At 36.2% G+C, this 21770-nt stretch overlaps 1 protein-coding gene across 2 annotated transcripts in view; it reads left to right on the top strand.

The window, feature by feature from the left end:
- Positions 1–21770, top strand: part of Nnp-1 (Ribosomal RNA processing protein 1 homolog Nnp-1) — an 86321-nt gene that overhangs the window by 55768 nt on the left and 8783 nt on the right. For both annotated transcript variants that reach the window (XM_081728254.1, XM_081728255.1), the window contains exon 6: positions 6510–7530. In XM_081728254.1, coding sequence (XP_081584380.1) covers positions 6510–7530 — 1021 coding nt within the window. The remainder of the gene's footprint in view (positions 1–6509; positions 7531–21770) is intronic.

The raw sequence follows: 21770 nt of genomic DNA on the forward strand, positions 1-21770 counted from the left end.
TAGTGGTCGTAAGAAATGACAAAAACTACCACTGACTTTTATAGTTTGACTCATGGTATTCCCCTTAAATTTTGTAAAGGACAGTATCATTTTAATTATCTTAACCTAATTTCCTAAAGCATCTCATTCGTACGCTAAAAGAAAGATTTCTATTTTTTATGTATAAGGATTCAGGGGATGCAAATTTATTCAGAATTCCTTTACAATTAAAGCCGCCTAAACAGATATTCCTTCGAGATTTCTGTATTTTGAAAACAATTCACGATTTCAGTTCTTTGTATTTACTTGTTTCCATGTTTATTTATATCAATGCTGTATGACCAGTTCCCAGAATTATTTTAGTTCCCCGGTAAATCCATTTATAACAAGCTCCAAATACTGCTACAATTTTAATGTGGTTTCAGGAGAATCTGCATATCTCATCCTTTTGTTACTCTCTATATATTCATCTACTACGTAAACAAACATCAGTGAAAGAAAGCGGCTGAGAGCTAACATGTGCTCCGTGAGGAACGTTGTCATACCTTGCACTGATATATCTAGAGAGTCTAGTGTTGCCACGAGACGAAACGAGACAAGACGAGACTTCTGGCTGTGTCGTCTCGTCTAGAAAAGATGTGTCCGTCTCGTCTCGTATCGAATGGTTCTGTCTCGTCTCGTGGCAACACCAGAAAGGCTGAGGCCCGCAAAAGAGCTGTTAAACCAAGTGGTTAAAATTATAACTTTTAACCAAGTTTGGTTAACAGAGCACAACACACAACACGACTGCAATCTTCCAGCAACGACTGGTTAGTTTCGACTGAACCCGTAATTACTTCGATAGGAACATTTGTCAATACCGTCAGTACAGACGAAAGGCAAGATTTCCCCATTTATTCTGATATCCTTTTTTCAGAACCCCTGGCGCCACTTCAACAAATAAGGAGGCCTATGTAACTTTCCCATTTAAAAAATGGTTTATCTTCGAATAACATCATAAAAGGATAAAAAAGATAAATTTTATTGTCAAATCAGAATCTTTTTCAAAACTCAGTATCGAGAAAGGCTGACACGTTTCTGTCTTGGTTTGGAACGAGAAAGACCATGAAACAATAGTTAGTTACTGATAAAATTGCCACTTCTACGCATACTTGTACTTCTATTAAAGGATTTTTATACGTAGATATCTCCACCAGCCCCCGGAATAAAATCTTCTGAAACACTGATCTCAATGAACGCTTTACATTGTATTTGAATCTGGAGCACTATCACAAAATAATTAAACTTGAATCGATTGAAAAATGGAAGTGAAAACTGTTTGTAAGAATCATTTTTAAAAAGTGCTTTAGGTATTCCCTGTTCTTTGTAGGGTTTGAAACGTTGAATCATTTGGATCATTTGAAATAATAAAAGATGGTATACATTTCGAAGGCAAATAATTTATTCCGAGTTAATAAATTTTTAAGCAAATTCAGAAACTGTGTTTGTATTTTTCGAGACACGAGACAAGACGTTTTACGAAACGTTTCGTATTGTATCGTGTCTCGCTTCAAAGAGTCCTGTCTCGTCTCGTTGCAACACTAAGAGAGTCTTACGCATTATCTTTCCAAGAAAATGAGCTAGAAACTTGAAAAGCACATTCAGTCAATTGTTATCATAGAATATACTATGGGCATAGCCGCTGATGTGTAGAAGGTGACACAGGCGGAATTTGTTTTTGGCGAGTTGGAGCCGTGGGGCTCTACTATTTAGATTGGAAACATTGGTTCAAAAATATTTTACATTTAGCATACATACATATACACACATACGCACACACACACACATACGTACATGTGTGTTACATATACTTTAATTAATGTGTGGACCTAAGGACAAGGTCCGGTTCGCCCACCCAAAAACCGCCTCTGGGAGGTGGATTGGAAGCGCACCCCTGAAACATAGAATTATGCTAATCGTAATCTTCTGAGATAGACTACCCCCCGAGGAATAAGTAAATAAATAAAAATAGTTTATTAATGTTTATATTCCGTATACGATTAATTAAAAAAATTTAGTGTCTCAACAATGAGAGCCATATACAGGTGATCTGCGTTCCTGGCGGAACTTTCCTAGTTGCGGACAAAATTTCATACTATAAACTCTTTTCGGCTCTCTCCCCCATGGTAGTTTTTTTTTTTTTTTTTTTTTTTTATCTATTATCTACTCCCTTGGAGTAACTGTTGCTCTGTATTTTCACGGGCTTGCAACCGTCAGAATGAATCTTCCTTGGCTGCCTTCCCAGCTACCCAATCAGCATGCAATAGATACATGCAATAACAATCAAATCTCACACAAACTACTCTACCGATCTAATATTTTAACATGGAAAGTTCTTTTACGCAACGTATTTCGTTTGTTTAAAATGGAATAGACCTAAATACATCTTTTTTTTTAAATGTTCTTCTGGAGATTCGATAGCGAGACCGCTCACATCAAAAAATGAGAGAATTAGTGCTCTGACAATCTGGTAGAAATACAACATGCCATATGTACATTACTGTGATTACATTGCTATTTATTCAATGATTATTTTGCTTAGAGTTTTCTTACTCTCCAGGGTACTCTTCAAGGATATACAATTACTCTTCACTTATGTCGCGAAAAAATATTCAGCTTGCAAATTTATTTCGAGAACTTCTCATTCCCTAATACATGTTTATACCCAGTAGCGTACGTAGGAATTTATTTCGGGGAGTGTCCAAACTCAATATGAGGGTATTTTATACCAAAATTCCTAAAATTGCCCCTAAAATTAGGCTAAATTTACATAAAACTCGAAATTTCGGGGAGGGGTCCGGACCCCCATGACCCATCCCCTGCGTACGTCCCTGTTTATACCCTCAATTTGTGCGTACAACCGACAAACTTACACAGAATCTCAACAGAGTTCAAATGTGAGGTGTCTGCTGTGAAACACAGGTCAGTAATATGGGAGGGGCTTTTAGAGTGCAGCTCTAGGAACACTGTGGGCTTTTAGAGTGTAATTCTAGGAACGCTGTAGGGGGCCATCCCGCTCCACCTGAGACAAAAAAAAAAAAAAAAAAAAAAAAGAATGAAAAGAAATCTGGCGGCACACAACTAATTCACACTGGTTACAAAGCAGGCACAACAAAGTTCAGAATGATTTTTTTTTTTTTTTTTTTTTTTTTTTGCACTATTCCATTTTCCGAACAATAACATTTACCGATGACTTGTTAGCCCCTCCACCACAGCCACCATGAAAACAAATTCAATCGGAATTTGGCCAGCTCATTTGATCACGAATAATTATCGTTTGATCCCAACGCATAATGACGTATTACACACAATTTGGCTAGGGCTTGTTAGCCCTTGATAATCGACATTTACCATTCCATAGACATTTCAATCGTAAATAGGTAAGCAAAGTTTCGTTAGTTTCTGGTAGAAAGTATGACAGATAAAGTTGATTGTTTATTTAACAATGGTGGCCTCTAACAATGAAACTAACAACAACAACTGAAATCGACAAGTACCATTTCATAGATAACTCAGTGGTAATCCGATGGGTGTGCCAAGTTTGGTCAGTTTCTGGTACAAAATATAGCAAAGTTGATTCTTTGTTTAACGATGGTAGCCTTCAACAATGAAATTAACAACAATATGTGGAATCAATACGTACTATTTCCTAGATATTTCAATCTTAAATGGGTGTGCAAAGTTTGGTTAGTTTGTGGTAGAAAGTATGTAAGATAAAGTTGATTGTTTATTTAACAAAGAAGAAATCCAATGATTGTTTATTTAACAATGGCGATCTTCAACAATGAAACAAAAACAATATGTGAAATCGACACATACCATTCAATAGATATTTCAATGTTAAATGGGTATGCAAAGTTTGGCCAGTTTCTGCTAAAAAGTATGGCTGATAAAGATGATTGTTTATATAATAATGGTTTCCTCTAACAAGAAAACTAACAACAATATGTGAAATCGACACGTACCATTCCATAGACATCTTAATCGCAAATGAGTGTGCCACGTTTGGTTAGTTTGTGGTAGAAAGTATGGCAGGTAAAGTTGTTTGTTTATTTAACAATTTAGAAATCCATCGATTGTGTATTTAACAATGGTGGTCTTCAGCAACAAAACTAACAACAATACATGAAATCGACACGTAGCATTCCCTAGATATTTAAAACTTAAATTTGGTCAGTTTCTGGTAGAACGTATGGCAAAGTTGATTGTTTATTTAACAATGGTAGCCTATAACAATGAAACTATCAACAATATGTGAAATCGACCCATATCGTTCCATAGATATCTTAATCTTAAATGAATCTGCAAATTTAGGTTAGGTTGTTGTAGAAAGTGTGGCAGAAAAACTTGATTGTTTAACAATGGTGGCCTTCAACAATGAAACTAACAACAATATGTGAAATCGACACATACCATTCCCTAGATATTTCAATCTTAAATGGGTGTGCAAAGTTTGGTCAGTTTCTGTTAAAAAGTGTGGCACATAAAGTTGATTTTTTATTTAACAATGGTGGCCTCTAACAATGAAACTAACAAAAATAAGTGAAATCGACACGTACCGTTCCATAGATATCTCAATCGTAAATGAGTGCGCCAAATTTAATTAGCTTGTGGTAGAAAGAGTGTAAGATAAAGTTGATTGTTTATGTAACAATTTAGAAATCCAAAGATTGTTTATTTAACAATGGTGGCCTTCAACAATGAAAGAACAACAATATGTGAAATCGACACATACCATTCCATAGATATCTCAATCGTAAATGAGTGTGGAAAGTTTGCTTAGTTTGTGGTAGAAAGAGTGTAAGATAAAGTTGATTGTTTATGTAACAATTTAGAAATCAAACGATTGTTTATTTAACAATGATGGCCTTCAACAATGAAAGAACAACAATATGTGAAATCGACACATACCATTCCATAGATATCTCAATCGTTCATGAGTGTGAAAAGTTTGCTTAGTTTGTGGTAGAAAGTATGACAGATAAAGTTAATCGTTTATTTAACAATAGAGAAATCCAACGAATGTTTATTTAACAATGGTGATCTTCAACAATGAAAGAACAACAATATGAGAAAACGACACATATCTTTCCCTAGATATTTTAATCTTAAATGTGTGTGCAAGGTTTGGCCAGTTTCTGGTAGGAAGTATGGCAGATAAAGTTGATTGTTCATTTAACAATGGCGGCCTCTAACAATGAAAGTAACAACAATAGGTGAAATCGACACGTACCATTCCATTGATATCTCAATCGTAAATGAGTGTGCCAAGCTTGGTTAGTTTGTGATAGAAAGTATGGCAGATAAAGTTGATTGTTTATCTAACAATGGAGAAATCCAACGATTGTTTTTTAAACAATGGTGGCCTCGAACAATGAAACTAACAACAATATGTAAAATCGACTGGTACCATTCAGTAGATATCTCTGTGCTAATCCGATAGGTGTGCCAAGTTTGGTCAGTTTGTGGTAGAAATTGTGGCAGATAAAGTTGATTGTTTATTTAACAATGGTGACCTCTAACAATGAAACTAACAACAATATGTGGAATCCACACGTACCATTCCCTAGATATTTCAATCTTAAATGGGTGTGCAAAGTTTGGTCAGTTTCTGGTAGAAAGTACGGCAGATAAAGTTGATTGTTTACTTAACAATGGTGGCCTCTAACAATGAAACTAATAACAATATGTGAAATCGACACGTACCATTCCCTAGATTTTGTAACGTCCATTAACCAGATTATATCCGTTTTTGCTTAATTTTTGAACTGTTTATTTTATATTTGATTGTTTTAATTTTATTAGTTGTATATGTTAACATTGGTGACGGTGGCGCCATCTATCGTTTTAGACACAAACTGTTTGGACGTTCTGAATAACCTTAAGTCGCGTGATTACCAGCGCAAACGTCATCGAGCATTGTGGCCAGAACAAAACTTTAAACTTCCCTTCTTCCAACCCCAAAAATTTATACACTTAAACGTAACGGTTTCCAAGTTATAGAGTTTTACTTTCCTGCAGGACTTTATGGACTTCCTGTATATCATGTTTCACAGAGAATATTTTATCTCAGAATCTGATTCTTTGATGATTAACACCAATTATCCTGTTTTCTCCAAATCATTTCCAAAACTCATTAGAGTTACGCTGGATTTACTGTTAACAATAATTACAGACTTGTAATAAGTCGAAGCCGTGTTGGAAAAAAATTGATGAAAGTGTAACGTTTGTAGTTTATTCAAATAAAATGAAGTTTCATGTATGTTAAGCAACATTTTTGAACCGACTTTATACATACAAATTATTTTCAAAAAGAAAAACAATCTTGGTAAGGGAAAAAAAAGAAACAATTTACTCAAGATTTCTTATGTAATTTTTGATAATCCTGATGCTTTAGATCTAGCATTATCATTTTGTTAGTTACTGTGATTTTTATTGCAAATCCTTTGCAGCATATTAGCAAATCCGTAAGTGTTGTGTTATCATTTCAGATTTCGTCAGCTGGCTTCAGGCTTTTACCCTTTGGGTTTAAAACCTTGGGAACTTCCTCGAGAGAAAGATTTCAAGCTACCGAAAAGCAAATACGCTGCTTCTATGTTGGAAAGATATGAGAAGAAACTTCGAAAACAGGAAGAGGAAGATCTGGAAGATTTTGTACCCAGGAATAAGAAAAAGAAGATTAAAATGAAGAAGCGACGAAATCGACAAAATAAAGAAAAAGAGGTGGAAATAAAGCCATCAAATGATGGGAGTGAAAATATAGAGTCAACAAAACAAATACAGAGGCAACAAAATGAAGAAAATAATGAGTCCGAAATAAAGCTATCAGGTGGTGTAGATGAAAATATAGTGTCAACAAAACGGACAAAGAAAAGGCGAAAAAGAAAAATTCAGTCTGATGATACTACTAGTGACGTGCGTTCGAGTGATGATACTACCAGTGACGTGCATTCGAGTCTAATTAAAGAAAATAATGAAGGTACGTTTGAAATTCCAAACGATAAACAAAAACACCATGAAGTATCCAGTCGTAAATCTACGGAAAGCGAATCCTTGTTTGTTGCCAAGAAACCTCGATTATCATTACTGTCAAATTCATTTGAAGTGACTACGTTGGACGTGTCTCACATGAAAAACGGGTGTAGAAGAGACAGCAGAATTGGACTGTGGGAAGTGAGTGAATTAGAAAAGGATCAAGTGAAACAAAAAGAAACGAAACATAACCGCGATGAAACATCATTGTTGTGTACAGAGGAACAACAGAAAGGTGTAAAATGTGACCCAACTATAGGTGTCAATAATAAAACATTGTCTTCTCAAAGCAGAGGTGTCGGTGATCCGGATCACGACGTGGTGATAAACATTGCAGCATCAGATAGTAGCAGCAAGAAGATAAATCGATTAGGTAAAGGAAAGAAGCAGCTGTCTCCACCGATTAATGAAAACCCCAGGATGAAGAAAGTAATCGAATCATTGAGAACTCTGACTCCTCCAACAACTGCAAAATCTAAGGTTGGTATTATTTATAACATTTCATTTCTAATCTTAATGTTCTCTTAAAATGCTTGTTTCGTTGATAGTGCTGATTCTTCTGATTTCGATACTTTTCGAAATGACAAAGATAGAATTGATTCTACAATGAGTTCGAAGATCTTCAGCTTCTGTATTTGTATTTTGCCTAATAGGGATTTAAGTTCCAGTAACATCTTTACGAATAACTCATCTCATACTTTTGTGAACAGTATTATTCGTTGTTCACCAGACCTATTCTATGACTCTTAGTTGAGTTACTACATTTTAAAATTCTGAATGGTCAAAATGAAAGAACTATCAGTTGTGTCTAACTGTAGGAAGAAATCTAACTTAAAATCTGAACGAAGAAAATAAAATCTTTATCCAGTAGTTCTGTGTTCAGTTGTGACTTGTAACGGTTTGTCCGGTGCTTGCAAATAAATAAATGGACACCGCACTAAAAGCACTGCATTTCCTCGTCTGTCCGATTTGGGTGATTTTTGGATATGTTGTAGCTGAGGACCCCCTGATCAATTGTTATATGGGGCCAAAAATCGCCCAAATCGGACAGACGAGAAAATGCAATGCTTTTGTACGGTGTGACCTTTGGTGACCTGGAGGTCACAGGGTTAACCATAGAGAGTTGACCACATAAAAACAATTGACCGGGATGTCCTCAGCTACAACATATCCAAAAATCACCCAAATCGGACAGACAAGGAAATGCAATGCTTTTTGTAAGCTGTGACCTTTGGTAACCTCTGTAGGTCACAGGGTTGATCATAGGGAGTTGGCCCCATATAAACAATTGTCCGGAGAGTCCTCAGCTACAACATATCCAAAAATCACCCAAATGGGACAGACGAGGAAATGCAGTGCTTTTTGTACGGTCCTTAAAAAGTATATATAATGCCCAACCATGATAACGAAGAAACCGAAAGAAGGAAAGAATCGAAACTTTGCACGAAGCAGCTATAGGAAGAGGAACATCTTCCCACGTATTGGGTAACATCAAATGAACAGTATTGTCAGCCCAATGTAGCTTTTTTTTTTTTAAAATGGAATGACCTAAATTTGATTTTATAATTGGAATCAGCAATGAAAACAAAGACAAAAGTTGTGCCACTCGCAGTTCAGTGTTGCAAACTTTTCGAGAAGTAACGTTATATATGTGTCAGATTGAAACGACTTTTACCCACACGAAGTGACGTACTAATTATTTGTGCACATTAAATTAAATACTAGGAAAAACTGTTAAAGTTGACTCCAAGTTTAGAAAGGGCAGAAAACAGTGTTGCCACTACCGAAGAGAAAAAAGTTGAGTTCGGAAATAGTGCAATAACTTGGAAAATGTCGCTAGTATATTATAGTTGAAAATTTATGGAACAAGTCGGTGTGTGATAAGGAGCATTGTCACGTTTATATAAGCTTGATGGGTCAAGTACTTACCGAGATATTTGGTGTTTATATGATGATTTTTATAAGTATTTATGTTTGAGCGACTACTTATTAAGATTATGAGGAGAGAAAAATTTAAAATTAAATAAAAAAGACATTGTAGTCGTCAACAAAAGAAATGGTATAGTGTTTTGTACGCATACTAGCATATACCCCGGTGTATTACTGCGGTCTATATTTTTCGTCCCTTCTCCGTGCATCCAATTCCTCTTCATCTTTGATCTTAAATGCGTGCAAGTGAATAACACAATTCTATGATTCTGCACTCAGCATGTTAAGAGACTTGAGGGAAAAAACATATGAGTCACATTTCACAAAATTCTATGTATTTGTAATTTAGAGACTAGGATGCAAATAAAACATGCAAGTTCAGTGTACTTCATTTGACAGTATCGTAGTTTTGGCGAACGGCTAAATATTATTCAAGATCCCTCCACCTCTCAATTTCTCCTTAGGGGTCGAATTTCTCAAACATCCGTGGAAGAAGAAGAGTGGAAGAAGAACATAGATTAAAAAAAATCCAAGATTCTATGTCCAGTAATTTCGGGGATATATTGATGAGTGAATCAGTGGATTTACTCTTTTTCATAATTATTGATTAGTGATAGACATATTAGGCATTGTGTTTGATTTCAGTGACCACCTCACAGCGAAGAAGTTTATTGGAGTGACCAGTACATATAAATGAAAATTCAAAGAAGAAAATAATCTCCGGCAATAGTGCCGTTGCGCTGCCCAGTCCTCTTTCAGAATAGCTGCGCAACCTTCACTCCTGATGTAAGTGTTGATGCTTCCAGTCCACGTGAAGTGTATCTTGTGCTTAGACATCTTAGTGTCAATATTAACGAAGCAGAAGTCACAATGGCTAAGTGGTAGAACACTCACCTTTGTATTAGGGTCTCTGGTTCGATCCCAAATCAAGTGTGGTGGACAATATTGTGGGTTTTCTCTGGATTTTCCTGCATTCTTTCATCAGTTCTTTTCATAATAGTTCACTTTCAATAATCATCTGTTTTCTATATCGTACAGGATATATTCATGGGACGTAAAACTGAAAGATTTCATTTTTATATATTAAAAAATGATAGGAATCAGTCAATTTTTAAATTTCAAGAGCGATGAGAAAGTGCGAAAATCAAACCTAAGTCACGGGAATATCATGTCGGTGCGCTACCTGGTTCATATAATATGAAAATATGAACACTGACTTCAAGAGTAAAGGGTATGCAGTTGTTCAGGGAGCGGAATAAATAGCGTTGTACTACACTAACTTTTTATTCTGTAATAAACTAAATTTTTGCCTTTCATCACCATGAATACAAATTCTTAATTGGTTTGCCATTTTATAATACTATTAACTAAATAAGTAAAGATATAAATAGTTTTGGATTAAATTTTTTAAAAAAATCCACTGTCTGGATGTCACCATTCTGTACTATCATAGTTATATTAATGCCAAATTTATCCTAGTAAAAGAAAAAGAAATTTGCGCAACACTATCTGACGGTTTCCAATTTGAGTTGAACAATAAATATCCCAAGAACTTGCAGTGATGGCAGTCCAGTCATGAGATCATGGTTATATTGCTTAACGAAAACGGAACTGTACTACTTAATTCTAACCTATCATTAACTTATTCATTATTTCAGATGTAAAAAATAAATATCCGAATTGACGCACTGTGCTATTGATTTTATATATTGTGTTCCATTTACAGCGAGAAACCGTAACATCAACAGTCCGTAGATGAAAATTTTATCCTTTATAAGCATGTCTGTGTTTTTAATAAATACAATGAAGACAAAGAAAAGAAAAAAATCAATTAAATAACAAGATACAGAGAGAATCTTTTAATGTTAAATTATACAGTTTCTTCCCAACTTTCAATAATTCAAAATTTTGTAATTTAAAATCATTTTACAATAAATCAGTATTATAATCATGTTTACCTGGTGTTCAGTTTGATAGCAAAAATAAATTGTATTCAGGTCCGGATTTAGGGGGGTGCAAAGGTGCACGTCCTTCGTTGTAAATATACACTATTTAAAATGAGAATCTGGCAGTGAAAATAGCAATACTTTCGAAACTTTCTGTCGCCATGTTTCCGTTTGGAGCTTAAAAGATTGCAGAGCTTTGCAAAAGTAATAGTTTAACCCTATTATATGTTTGATACGTTATGCTTTTAGTATGTTCGTTGATCTAGTACACAATTCTTAGTATGTATTTTATTATTAAAATTTATTTTTATTTTTATTGAGATTACAAAATACTCATACAAGTGTAATAAATCAAAATAAACTGATACATAACGTTATTATCAAATTGTTTTCAAAATGTTATTAATGTGCCATAACCTAGCCTAAGCCGGAAACTACTAGTATTCACCTACATATAATTTTACCATATACTATTCTGCATGTTCAAAATGTCCGCATGTTAACCTTACCTACTGACTATCAGTATTTTCTAATTAACATTATTACAATAGGTTTCAGCATGTACTAAATGTGCCATACGTTAATTTAACCTACTTACTATTAGTATTTACTAAGTTCGACATCATTTATTGTACATGTTTAAATGTTCCCTGCGCAATTTTCACATACTGTGTGGTGGTGTTCCGGACAGCAAAGAATGAGGCAACACTTGCATTTTGTTTTCACCTTCCTATCCAAGGAACGTGGACACAGTTGGTAACGCATCTTTTTTGACTTCTCTTGTCTCCCAGTTTCAGCAGATGCAGGTTGTGATTTTGGAATTTCCACTCCCAGAGATTTAAGTGATAGACGAACTCCAGACTGCAAGGCTTGTGGGTTCTGAAGTCCGTTGAACCTGGTCATTGACCAACTCCCTTCCAAGTTCTTTCAGAAATAGGCGACGCGTGTGTCGCTTTCCAAGTACCCAATCTGGAAATTTCAAAATCCAAATTATGTATGCTGCTACCGTAGCACAGTCCAGCATGTTGAACCATAATATCATAGGCCAGCGGTGAATCTTCGTTTACATGAATAAACCTACATAAATGGTCAAGGTTGTCTACACCAAATTTTTTGGCATTGTAATGAATAACAATCTCTGGTTTCTTGTCTTTCTCTTCATTTATCGCTTTGTCGTGATGCATGGAAGAGAGCAAAACAACTGCCTTTCCTTTCTTAGGAACATAACTAACCAGGGTCAGTTCACGATTGAAACAAAAGATTGAAGACTTCTCTTCACGTTTAGGATCTCTTAAAAGCTCTTTTGGTACTTCTTTTCGATGATGCCGAATTGTTCCAACTACATTGTATTTACAGCTAGTAGATCTTCAGCTAGCTCAGCACTAGTGAAGAAGTTATCCATGGTGACGTTGCGTCCTTTGTTTTTCCAAGAATCAACCAATCGCTTTACAAGATCCAAAGTGTTGTTTCTTCCAACTATAGCACCAGGTTGTCGCCCGACACACTTCTGCAGACAAAGGAAATAATTTTTCTGCGTCACAGCACCAGAATATTTTTATTCCGTATTTTCCTGGCTTGGTAGATATGTATTGTTTAAACCCACATCGTCCGCGAAATGTTACCAACTGTTCATCAACGGTCAGGTCACTCCCAGTCTTGTTGAACTTCGATAGGTTATCCAGAAGCATTTTCCAAACATCGCTGCAGCCTCTAGTCTCTGTTTTCTTGTCGCTTCATTGTCGAAACGACAGAAACGAAGCAAATGATAGAACCGTTCCATTGACATTGTACCACGAAATATTGGCCTTCCACTGTCCATTGACCACGTTTCTTCAACACTTTCATTAGCCAATTTGTAAACTCCACCAAGTAACAATATTCCAATAAAAGCATACATTTCTGTTTCATCTGTTTCCATCCATTTCTTTTCATTTGCAGGATTCGATTTATTCCAGTTTGTAATTACTTGTTTAGCTCTTCGATTTGCCTCCCAAACAATGAGATTAACAATTTCAGGTGTTATGAGCAGTTTCAGAGCACTACGTTTATTAGAAACATTCTTCGCATCACCTACTAATCCTCTTTTTTGTCTAAAAATATTATGGGCTACAGTTTGTGTTGATTTAGGTTCCTTAGTAGTCCACTTACGCCCTGACCGAGATTCAAATATATGATCTTGATTCAAAACGTTATCATGTCTATCCCGTTTATGACTAGTAGATGGTTGGTCGAGAGACGAGTCACTAGTTTCACTACCACTGTCAGATTCTTCATCATATTCATAGTTCAAATCTTCTGATCCATCCCTTACACTCTCTTCATATTCGGTGGATTCGTCGCAGCTACCAAATTCTACATCGTCTACGTTTAGCTTCTTCTATTGATACAGCCTTTTGTCGTGACATTTTGCAACCAAAGAACACAACACACAGTCAGGCTATTCTTTTTCTATCTTTGCATTTACGTGTAGTCAAGACAACAATGAAATCATTTCAAGAGCACTGTAGGAGAGAGATTTCTGCGTGGCGAACAGCCACAAACTCAACAAACAAGTGGTGTCAAATGTTGAAATTATATGAGTCTAGATTGCAGTGAGACCTATTGATGAAACAGAGAAGCTAGCGGCATTGTTGAATTATGTAAAAGCAGTATGTGCTGCTATATGTTGATAAATAAAGAAGCTTTCAAACATGCAGCACGTACACAAATCAATATTTACAAAGCGAATATTACATTGAATATATCTGGGGTCCGCTCGGACCTTAGGTCACAGACATATGACATAAGGTGAAAAAGCAAAATATTCGTTGTCATGTATGCTGTGAAAGCTTGCAGCGTATTAGAAACATTTTGATATGAGATGTCACTGGGCATGAGCACCCGAACTACGATATTTACAAAATGGCAGTTAATTAAGAGTGCCTGGGTTCCGCGTGGACCCCAGGTCATAGTGATAAGGTTAAGTTGATTTTCTGAAGGTTGAAGGAAAAGGATTTACGAAGCAAAGTAATATAACATTTGTCAAGTAGAGAAGAAAACAGAAAGCAGAAGGAGAAAAGGACATTTTTGTCCTGCATTCCACTTGCGACCCTCTTTGAAATACTCTCCTCCGTTCTATGCATCAGTGTTATCAGGGGCAAAGAATATTGTCACGTGTCACTTTGAAGAGTCAGTATGATTGGTAATTTTGGTAGTCATTGGTGTACCCCTCTTCAGACAATCCTGGATTCGACCCTGATCGTATTTAACACGATCTCTGATTTGTATGCACTCACAAGTTAAGCATGGGATGACATGTCAGGTCTTCGTACTTTTCGTTCATATATATATTATCATCTCAATTCGTTGATATATTTTCATTTTATTCAGTATTTAGACTCATAACATCAAAGCGAATGCTATCTGAATTATTATCATTTGTTGTTCCATTTTTTTCCTGAATTTATTAAATCTAAACAGACATATATTCAGATCATTATTTTGTCAAAACAGAAACATTTACATTTTCTCTCAAATAATGAAATTATCTATTTCGATAATGAAGGCTTATTCCTTCCTATTTGAACATTTTTCTTTTATGGACCCATGTTTTAACATCGAGTCTATAGTTAATATTTTTATGAATACATTGGATCATATATTATAAGCATATTACACCTAAGTTAACCTAATAACAAAATATTCAACTTAGCCTACACATCATAGCTATCTAATCTAATGAAGATGAGAATCTATCTAACATGATGATATATGAAAATAAAATAAAAGAAATAAATATATGCACTGACCAACAACGGGGACCATCTTTATATATATTATGTATGGTACCTAGAATCGGGCATCCTTCAAGGAAACAATAGTAATAACTATATTTCATTCATATAAAGTATAAGTTCCTGACATGTACCCAATCAAAATTTCAACACGAATTATGGATAGCAAGTGAGATCGTGTTTATACCATTTTATTGATTGATCGATTTTTTTTTAAAGGTAGCCAATTCGAATTTTTTACTCAATGCTAATCAGTTATTGATAATATTAAGTAAAGGATTTTGTAATCGATTCGCACCAATTATTTGTAATCATCATTTCCCTAATTCTGATTCAATTCTTATGACTATATTAACAATACATTACTTAGGATCATATTGATAATGTATTATCATTATACTCAGGATAATCACAGCAATAGGCTTATTGCATGGATAAGCAAGTTGAGACATGTTTCCTCCCATGATATGTCTAGAATGTGTGTGACGTGACGAAATTGAAATATACGTAAACATTATAACATTTAATTCTATAACTAACAATAAATTCAATTCATCAACGAATATAGTTTAAGAGGTGGACAATCGTCTCAACCAGAATAAATAACCCTTTCTGCCCACAAGAACCCTTTCAACAAGATGGCGCCGAAACATGCTTCTTAAGTCCAACCCACATTTATTTAAATTCCTTATCTGTAGAGACACGACTTTGTGGTAAATAAAAATTCGTAATTTCGTTAAAAAAATATGTGTCAAGTGGGGTAAAATCGGTGAATAAAAATTCAATGTAAGAACACTATTTTCCTTAGCAATCACAATTAGGTACCTTTTATTTCACCTTAATTTCACTCATCAGTCATCATGACATGAGCTCATGCATGACTATATTAAACAATATTTGAGTTTTTAAAAAAGAACACTGAGCATCCTCATTGAATAAAAGTATCATTTAGGGGAAGAAAAAAAAACACCCAGAGAGAACATTAATAGAAAAAAATAACTTTAAGGTTCACAGTTTACATATGCAAATAGCACGTAAGCATTGTTTCAACATTTTCTAGTGTTAAATTTGTTCTTTTGTCGGTAAGTAGTCATTGTAAGAAGAGCCACATCAACATTCGAAACTGATATGTACATTAGTTGAAGACACTTTCTAGCGATTTCTGAATGCTCATCAAACATACCTCGCAACATTCCTTCCACACTATTTACTTCACCAGTAGATACCGTTTGAAATTCATTTTGCAACTGCATGTAAAATTTCAAAACTTCATAGTGGTCTATTTTCTCAAAAATGGGATTTTTCATCACGTTGCTAGTAATTGCCAAATAATAATGAATAAATCGCAAAAGCGTCGAAAAATGTCACCTTTTCGTAAATTTCGTGGAATATCGAGACTTGTTGCAAATTTCGCGTTTAATCGCGAGCGTTATATGGCCTAACAAATAGTGAAAAAAATATCTATTTTAGGTACACAACATTTTCATACAAAACTGATACATTTTGCGTTTTCGCGTGTCACCAAAAAATCGTGTCTCTAGTTATCTGCAATTCGGAAGATCCATTGTCCTAACAGGTGCCTAAATAATTAAAGTTTTTATTTTTACTAAGCTGTTGATAACATACCCGCTAGTGATGCGAAACGTCGTAATAAGGATAACGTTCCCATCTCACTCTGTATTACAGGTAACTACTTCCTGGAAATGTGTTCCAATCCAGTCTGCTAACGTTTCCACCCAAACAGAATTCAAAACCATAGAACCAAAACCCGTCATTACCTCGTTCAGCACACAGCTCAAAACTCCATGTGTTTGTATTGGTGGTCATAAGGTAACACTAGCTCATCGTCACCTGCCATACATTGTTGGAATGAAACTTAACGACCGTATCTTCTCCCAGAGGAAGCTGAGAGCTGTCAGTTTGCAAGCCACCATCGATTTCACTGAAATCTGATTTGGTGAAGGGCGAATGAACTGATGGAAGTGGTCGATAATTGGCTCACGAGACAAGATTTTGGTTACATGTTATCTTTCAAAATATGGCGCTTATTCAATGGATCATTAACAGCTTCAGCAATCAAAATAACTGGTCTGACGACTTACAGGCAGTTTAGTTTTATCTTACACAGTATATTGGTGTGATTAAACACTGTAATGATCGCGTTGCAGGCGGTGTAGATATCGGTGTACTGAGAGCCTTTCATTTTTTGATTGATTAACATGCGTACCGTTGTTTATGAGGCTCCATTCGAAATTACTTCCGTGGCATTAAGTACCTGAATATTTTGAGAGAGTGGGATGATTGTCCTTAATAGTAGTAGTCCTACTCATTTTTGTACTGGAGTCAGAACCTATTGTGTTGACCTCATTCTGTACAGTGCTTCTTTTGCATTTTCCTTGACATAGAGAGTGCATACATATCTCTGTAATAGTGGTTATTTTCCTGCAATAACTAGATGTCTGCGTGTTACTACTCTATCTCATCTTTCGTGCTTCAATTTGAAGCATCTGATTGGCCAGATTTCGTGAGTTCAGCTTTTTTAATCCTTCTGAAAGTTTGTCCATATGTCCTGCCGTAGATCTGTAAGAGGACAACAATCGACGATTCTCATAGTTCCATTTCAGGATGTGGAGGCGACAGTTCACAAGTTACATGATCATCTTCGGAAATTTGTGAAATTATTCTGGCTCGTCAACCCGCTTTCGCCACTCTTAATCAGCATCAAGTGCCGAGAATCTTCAGCAGTTTCACATTCTTCGTGCCCGGGCTAGATATGTAATTAAATTTTCGAAGCGCTGAATTTGGTAAGATTACGTGACGTCCCGGTAGTCGAACTCTTTACAGTTTGGCGGTGGATTGTCCTTGGTAACCTCTATCAGCTAGTTGGGTTTTGGAGACAAACTTTCGGTTTTCTGCTGAGAAAGCTAAATATGTACCTCTGCTATCAAGGAACTTGTCTTTTTGATCCAGATGTGTAGGCAGGTAACGTTCGTTTTTCATTTGTTCGTAGAGCCCGATTTCTGACGTTGACTTTTGATCGCTGCTTAACGTGGGTATGACATATTCATGATCTTAAGTATTCTTGTCTCCGAACTCTGAATTTACTTTGTGTTCTCTTCACTGCACCCGGGGTGCTCATATTCTGCTGAGATTATATCAGTATAATCCGGTGAGTTTAGTTGAGTTGATTTTAGTTTAGCGTCCCTTTCAGCAGCGAGGCTATATGAGACGTGGACCTACTGATTAACGTGGAATCCGAACCACATGAGCTCCCGCCGGGAATCGAACCCGGGTCTCCCACGCCAAAGGCGCGTACGCTAACCGCTTAGCCACTGAGGAGCTTCAGTATAATCCGGTCCAGGTTAGACTATAGTTGCATTGCTTATCTTGTGCTCATTCTTCTTTGCTGAAGCAACTTGATTCTGTGTTTACCTAAGCATTCGGCTAGCTATTAGTGCTTTCCGTATTAACCCCGGTACAAGCCTTCATGTTGAAGTAACGAATCATAATTGGCCTACCGTCGTGATAGACCTCTTCAAAATTTTGCAGTCCGTGTGCGTTGTATTTCTAACCCCCTTGCAACTTTTCTCTCTGCCGTAGTCAAATTTACGACCTTTATGTAGCTTGTTCTCGGCCTACACGAAATGCTTCTACTTAAGAGAGGCCCATCACGGACAACGAATTTTTCTGGCCCTCTCTTTGTGTGCTACATATAAGTGCTGTTTCACCATGGTTGTTGGCTCATCCAATGCTAATCTCCGGTTACTGCCGGAGATCAACAACACACAACTACTCAAGAATCCTTGAAAAAGTTTGTAACGTTGCTATGTCAATACCACGATTTTAATGTATATAGGCTGTTCAGAAAATCAGAATTATGTTGGCTGTGCTTTCGTCATGTACGAGGACAGGCCATAATTGAGTTTTCATTGTCTTTGTTCCGTATTCATTGCTGTATATCAGTAGTTAAGCTTACCCTCGACCATGCGCTTCAGCTTATTTATATCGTATGCTTATCTGATATGACTCGCATAACAATAGTAGAAGTTTGCAAATATCTTAAATAAATACACCTTTGTGCAATACATTCTTGTGAGATGCCATCATTTACAGCAACAGAGTTTTTGGTTGTTGCCTGCCGGGTACGGGGCATGTCGACATTCGAGCAAATGAGCGTGGTGTCACAGTAGTCAGGATCGCCGCATTGGTAGATGTTGCACTGAAGCACTCTCTTCCATTTTCCGGTTTCTGTGGCTATTTTGTCTAACTAGTGCTCTCTTACTGGCAAGGAGATTGGAACTAGGCCAACGAAAATAAGATCCATTGCATAAAGTCTATTTTGGGCAACTGGCAAACGTCATCTCGTACTGGTCGCCGAGATGAAGTGATCCTGATGCACTTGCTGTATCGGACATTTATCACATACATTTCTATTTAGTGCGTGATAATAGCCATTCCTATTGTGAATATTGGGTCGTCCTGCTGAATATTCGGGACATACTTGCAGAAGCTTCCGAGAACGTGTAGGACTGCCTAAAACCTTAGTCAGACATCCAGGACTAACAAGTCTTTAGTAGTAGTATTCTTGCTTTTATTTGTGGCAGTAAAATAGACAACGTTCTATGAGGCTTTTGTTTCGTATTTGCTTTTTATTACTACTTTTAGTTAGCTTATTATTTGTTTTCTGGTTATTTTTTTAGCCTGTGCGTGTTTTTTTAAATTCTATTTTTGATACTTTGATATATGGAATTCCTTCCGTCAACTCCAGCGGCTAATTGTTGTCATTAGATTTTTTTTTTAAAAAAAAGGTGGTGCACAAAATATAGAAATGCGCACAGACATCCGAATTATGATAATCCTTGTAGCTAGATTATTTAAGGAAAATAAATATTGGAGATATCAGGTTGTTTAAAAAGTATTGAGGCTTTGGAATTCAAAATTGAGAATACATTTATTGATATTTTAAAATAACAGTATGAAACCACATATACACTGTTTTGTTTGATCACCTGCCATTTTTCCGACAACCTATAATCCGTCACTACAGAACTTCCATGGTTTTTGATGAAAAATAGCTGCACATGGTTTTCACAAGCCTCTTTTGAAACTAACAATACAATTCATGGAGTTCTGCAGAGACCAAACAAGTGATAGCCTGATGGTGCAAGGCCAAGGCTATGTAATGGATGTATTAAAACTTCTCAGTCGAATTTTCTCAATTTTTAAAGGGTCGTTAAAGATGGCATTGTCAGCGTAGTATACGACATTTCTGTTGACCAGTTCCAGCCGCTTCTGTTGAATTGCTAGGTGCACTAGGTGCACTCGACAATACAAATCCGAGTCAATCGTTCTGCCCGGCGGCAACAGCTTATGTTGTTCGATTCCGTTGCAATCATCTAATGCACAGCATAACCTTCCTGGACGTCAGTGTGGAAATTGCGAAAGGCTGTGAAGCTTCTTGCGCATTGTCCATGATCTTTCGACCCTTCGACCATGATCTTTCTCACACATTGTTGTAGATTATCAACCCTTCAGGAATAGCTCGAATTCGTGCGTTTCAGTAGAAATTCGATTGAGTAAATTTTTTTTTGATTCAGATTATCTGTTACCTAAATTTGGAATTTCTTATTGTAGCCATTTTACCAAGCGTTTTAACACTATTTGGTGATGCCGGTACATGTTGAGGCCATTGATAATGTCATGGCTGCTTACATACCGGTCTTGCTCGAGTTTTGCCAAATATCATAAACGTTTTCAGTGATTGGGCGCCCACTTCAAGAAACATCTTGAACATCAAAATTTCCAGAACAAGAACCAACTTTTGGCTGTTACTTTTGATTATGTATCTTGCCCATTGACAGTACAAATTTCTTCATGGATCTGCGCAATATTTGCGCCTTTATCGAAATAAAAGTGTAAAATGTAGCACACTTTTGCGGAAAATTCGTTCATCTTCACGGCGGAATACCTTTTGTTTATAACAATCCCAACACTTTTTGTGCATTTACTACCTTCAATTTTCACCTGTCAAATAACGTTAGGACTAACCTGCTACGACTTATATACCATGAGATTTGATACATTAACGCCATCTCGTGTGCAAAAAGCTCAATACTTTTTAGACAAGCTGATACGTAAAATTATGTTTAATAGTACTTTTGTAGGATACCAATACAAGTAGTACTTTTGTAGGAAAAGAAGTGGGAATACAATACCCCGGTACATCAACTATTTATTGATTTTAGAAAGGCGTACGACTCGGTTAGGAGAGAAACATTATACAACGTTCTTACAGAGCTTGGAATACCGAGAAAGCTAATTAGATTAATTAAGATATGTTTAAGTGAATCCCAAAGTAAAGTCCGGGTAGGAAAATTTTTGTCCACGAGCTTTCACGTCGAAAATGGCCTGAAACAAGGAGATGCGTTGTCGCCATTATTATTTAACTTTGTGCTGGAATACGCCATAAGGAAAATCAAAGATAGCAACCAGGGCCTAGAGTTGAACGGCATTCACCAGGTTATGGCATATGCTGATGATGTAAATTTGATAGGGGATGATAGGAGAACAGTAGAAATAAATGCAGAGATATTATTAAACGCTTGCAGGGACATGGGTTTAGAAGTAAATGCAGAGAAAACTAAATACATGGAAGTGCGTCGGGACCGTAATACGGCAAATTGTGGAGGCGTTAAAATATTAAATAATACTTTTGATAAAGTGGATACTTTCAAATATTTAGGATCAATATTAACAGACGAAAATCATATCCACGAAGAAATTAAATGTCGACTAAAAGCAGGGAATTCGTGTTACTATTCGGTTCAAAATCTCTTGTCGTCGCGAATTCTGTCGAGGAATTTGAAGCTTAAAATATATAAAACGATAATCATGCCTGTTGTTCTGTATGGTTGCGAAACATGGTCGCTTACTCTGAGGGAAGAACATAGACTGAAAGTATTTGAGAACAGGATCCTGAGAAGAATATTCGGACCCAAGAGGAACGAGAATGGGGAATGGCGGAAGCTTCATAACGAGGAACTACATAGTTTATACGGTTTACCCAACATTG

This window comes from Thermobia domestica, chromosome 10, assembly GCF_964235325.1.
Source record: "Thermobia domestica chromosome 10, izTheDome1.hap1.1, whole genome shotgun sequence".
In the NCBI taxonomy this organism is placed as follows: Eukaryota; Metazoa; Arthropoda; class Insecta; order Zygentoma; family Lepismatidae; genus Thermobia; species Thermobia domestica.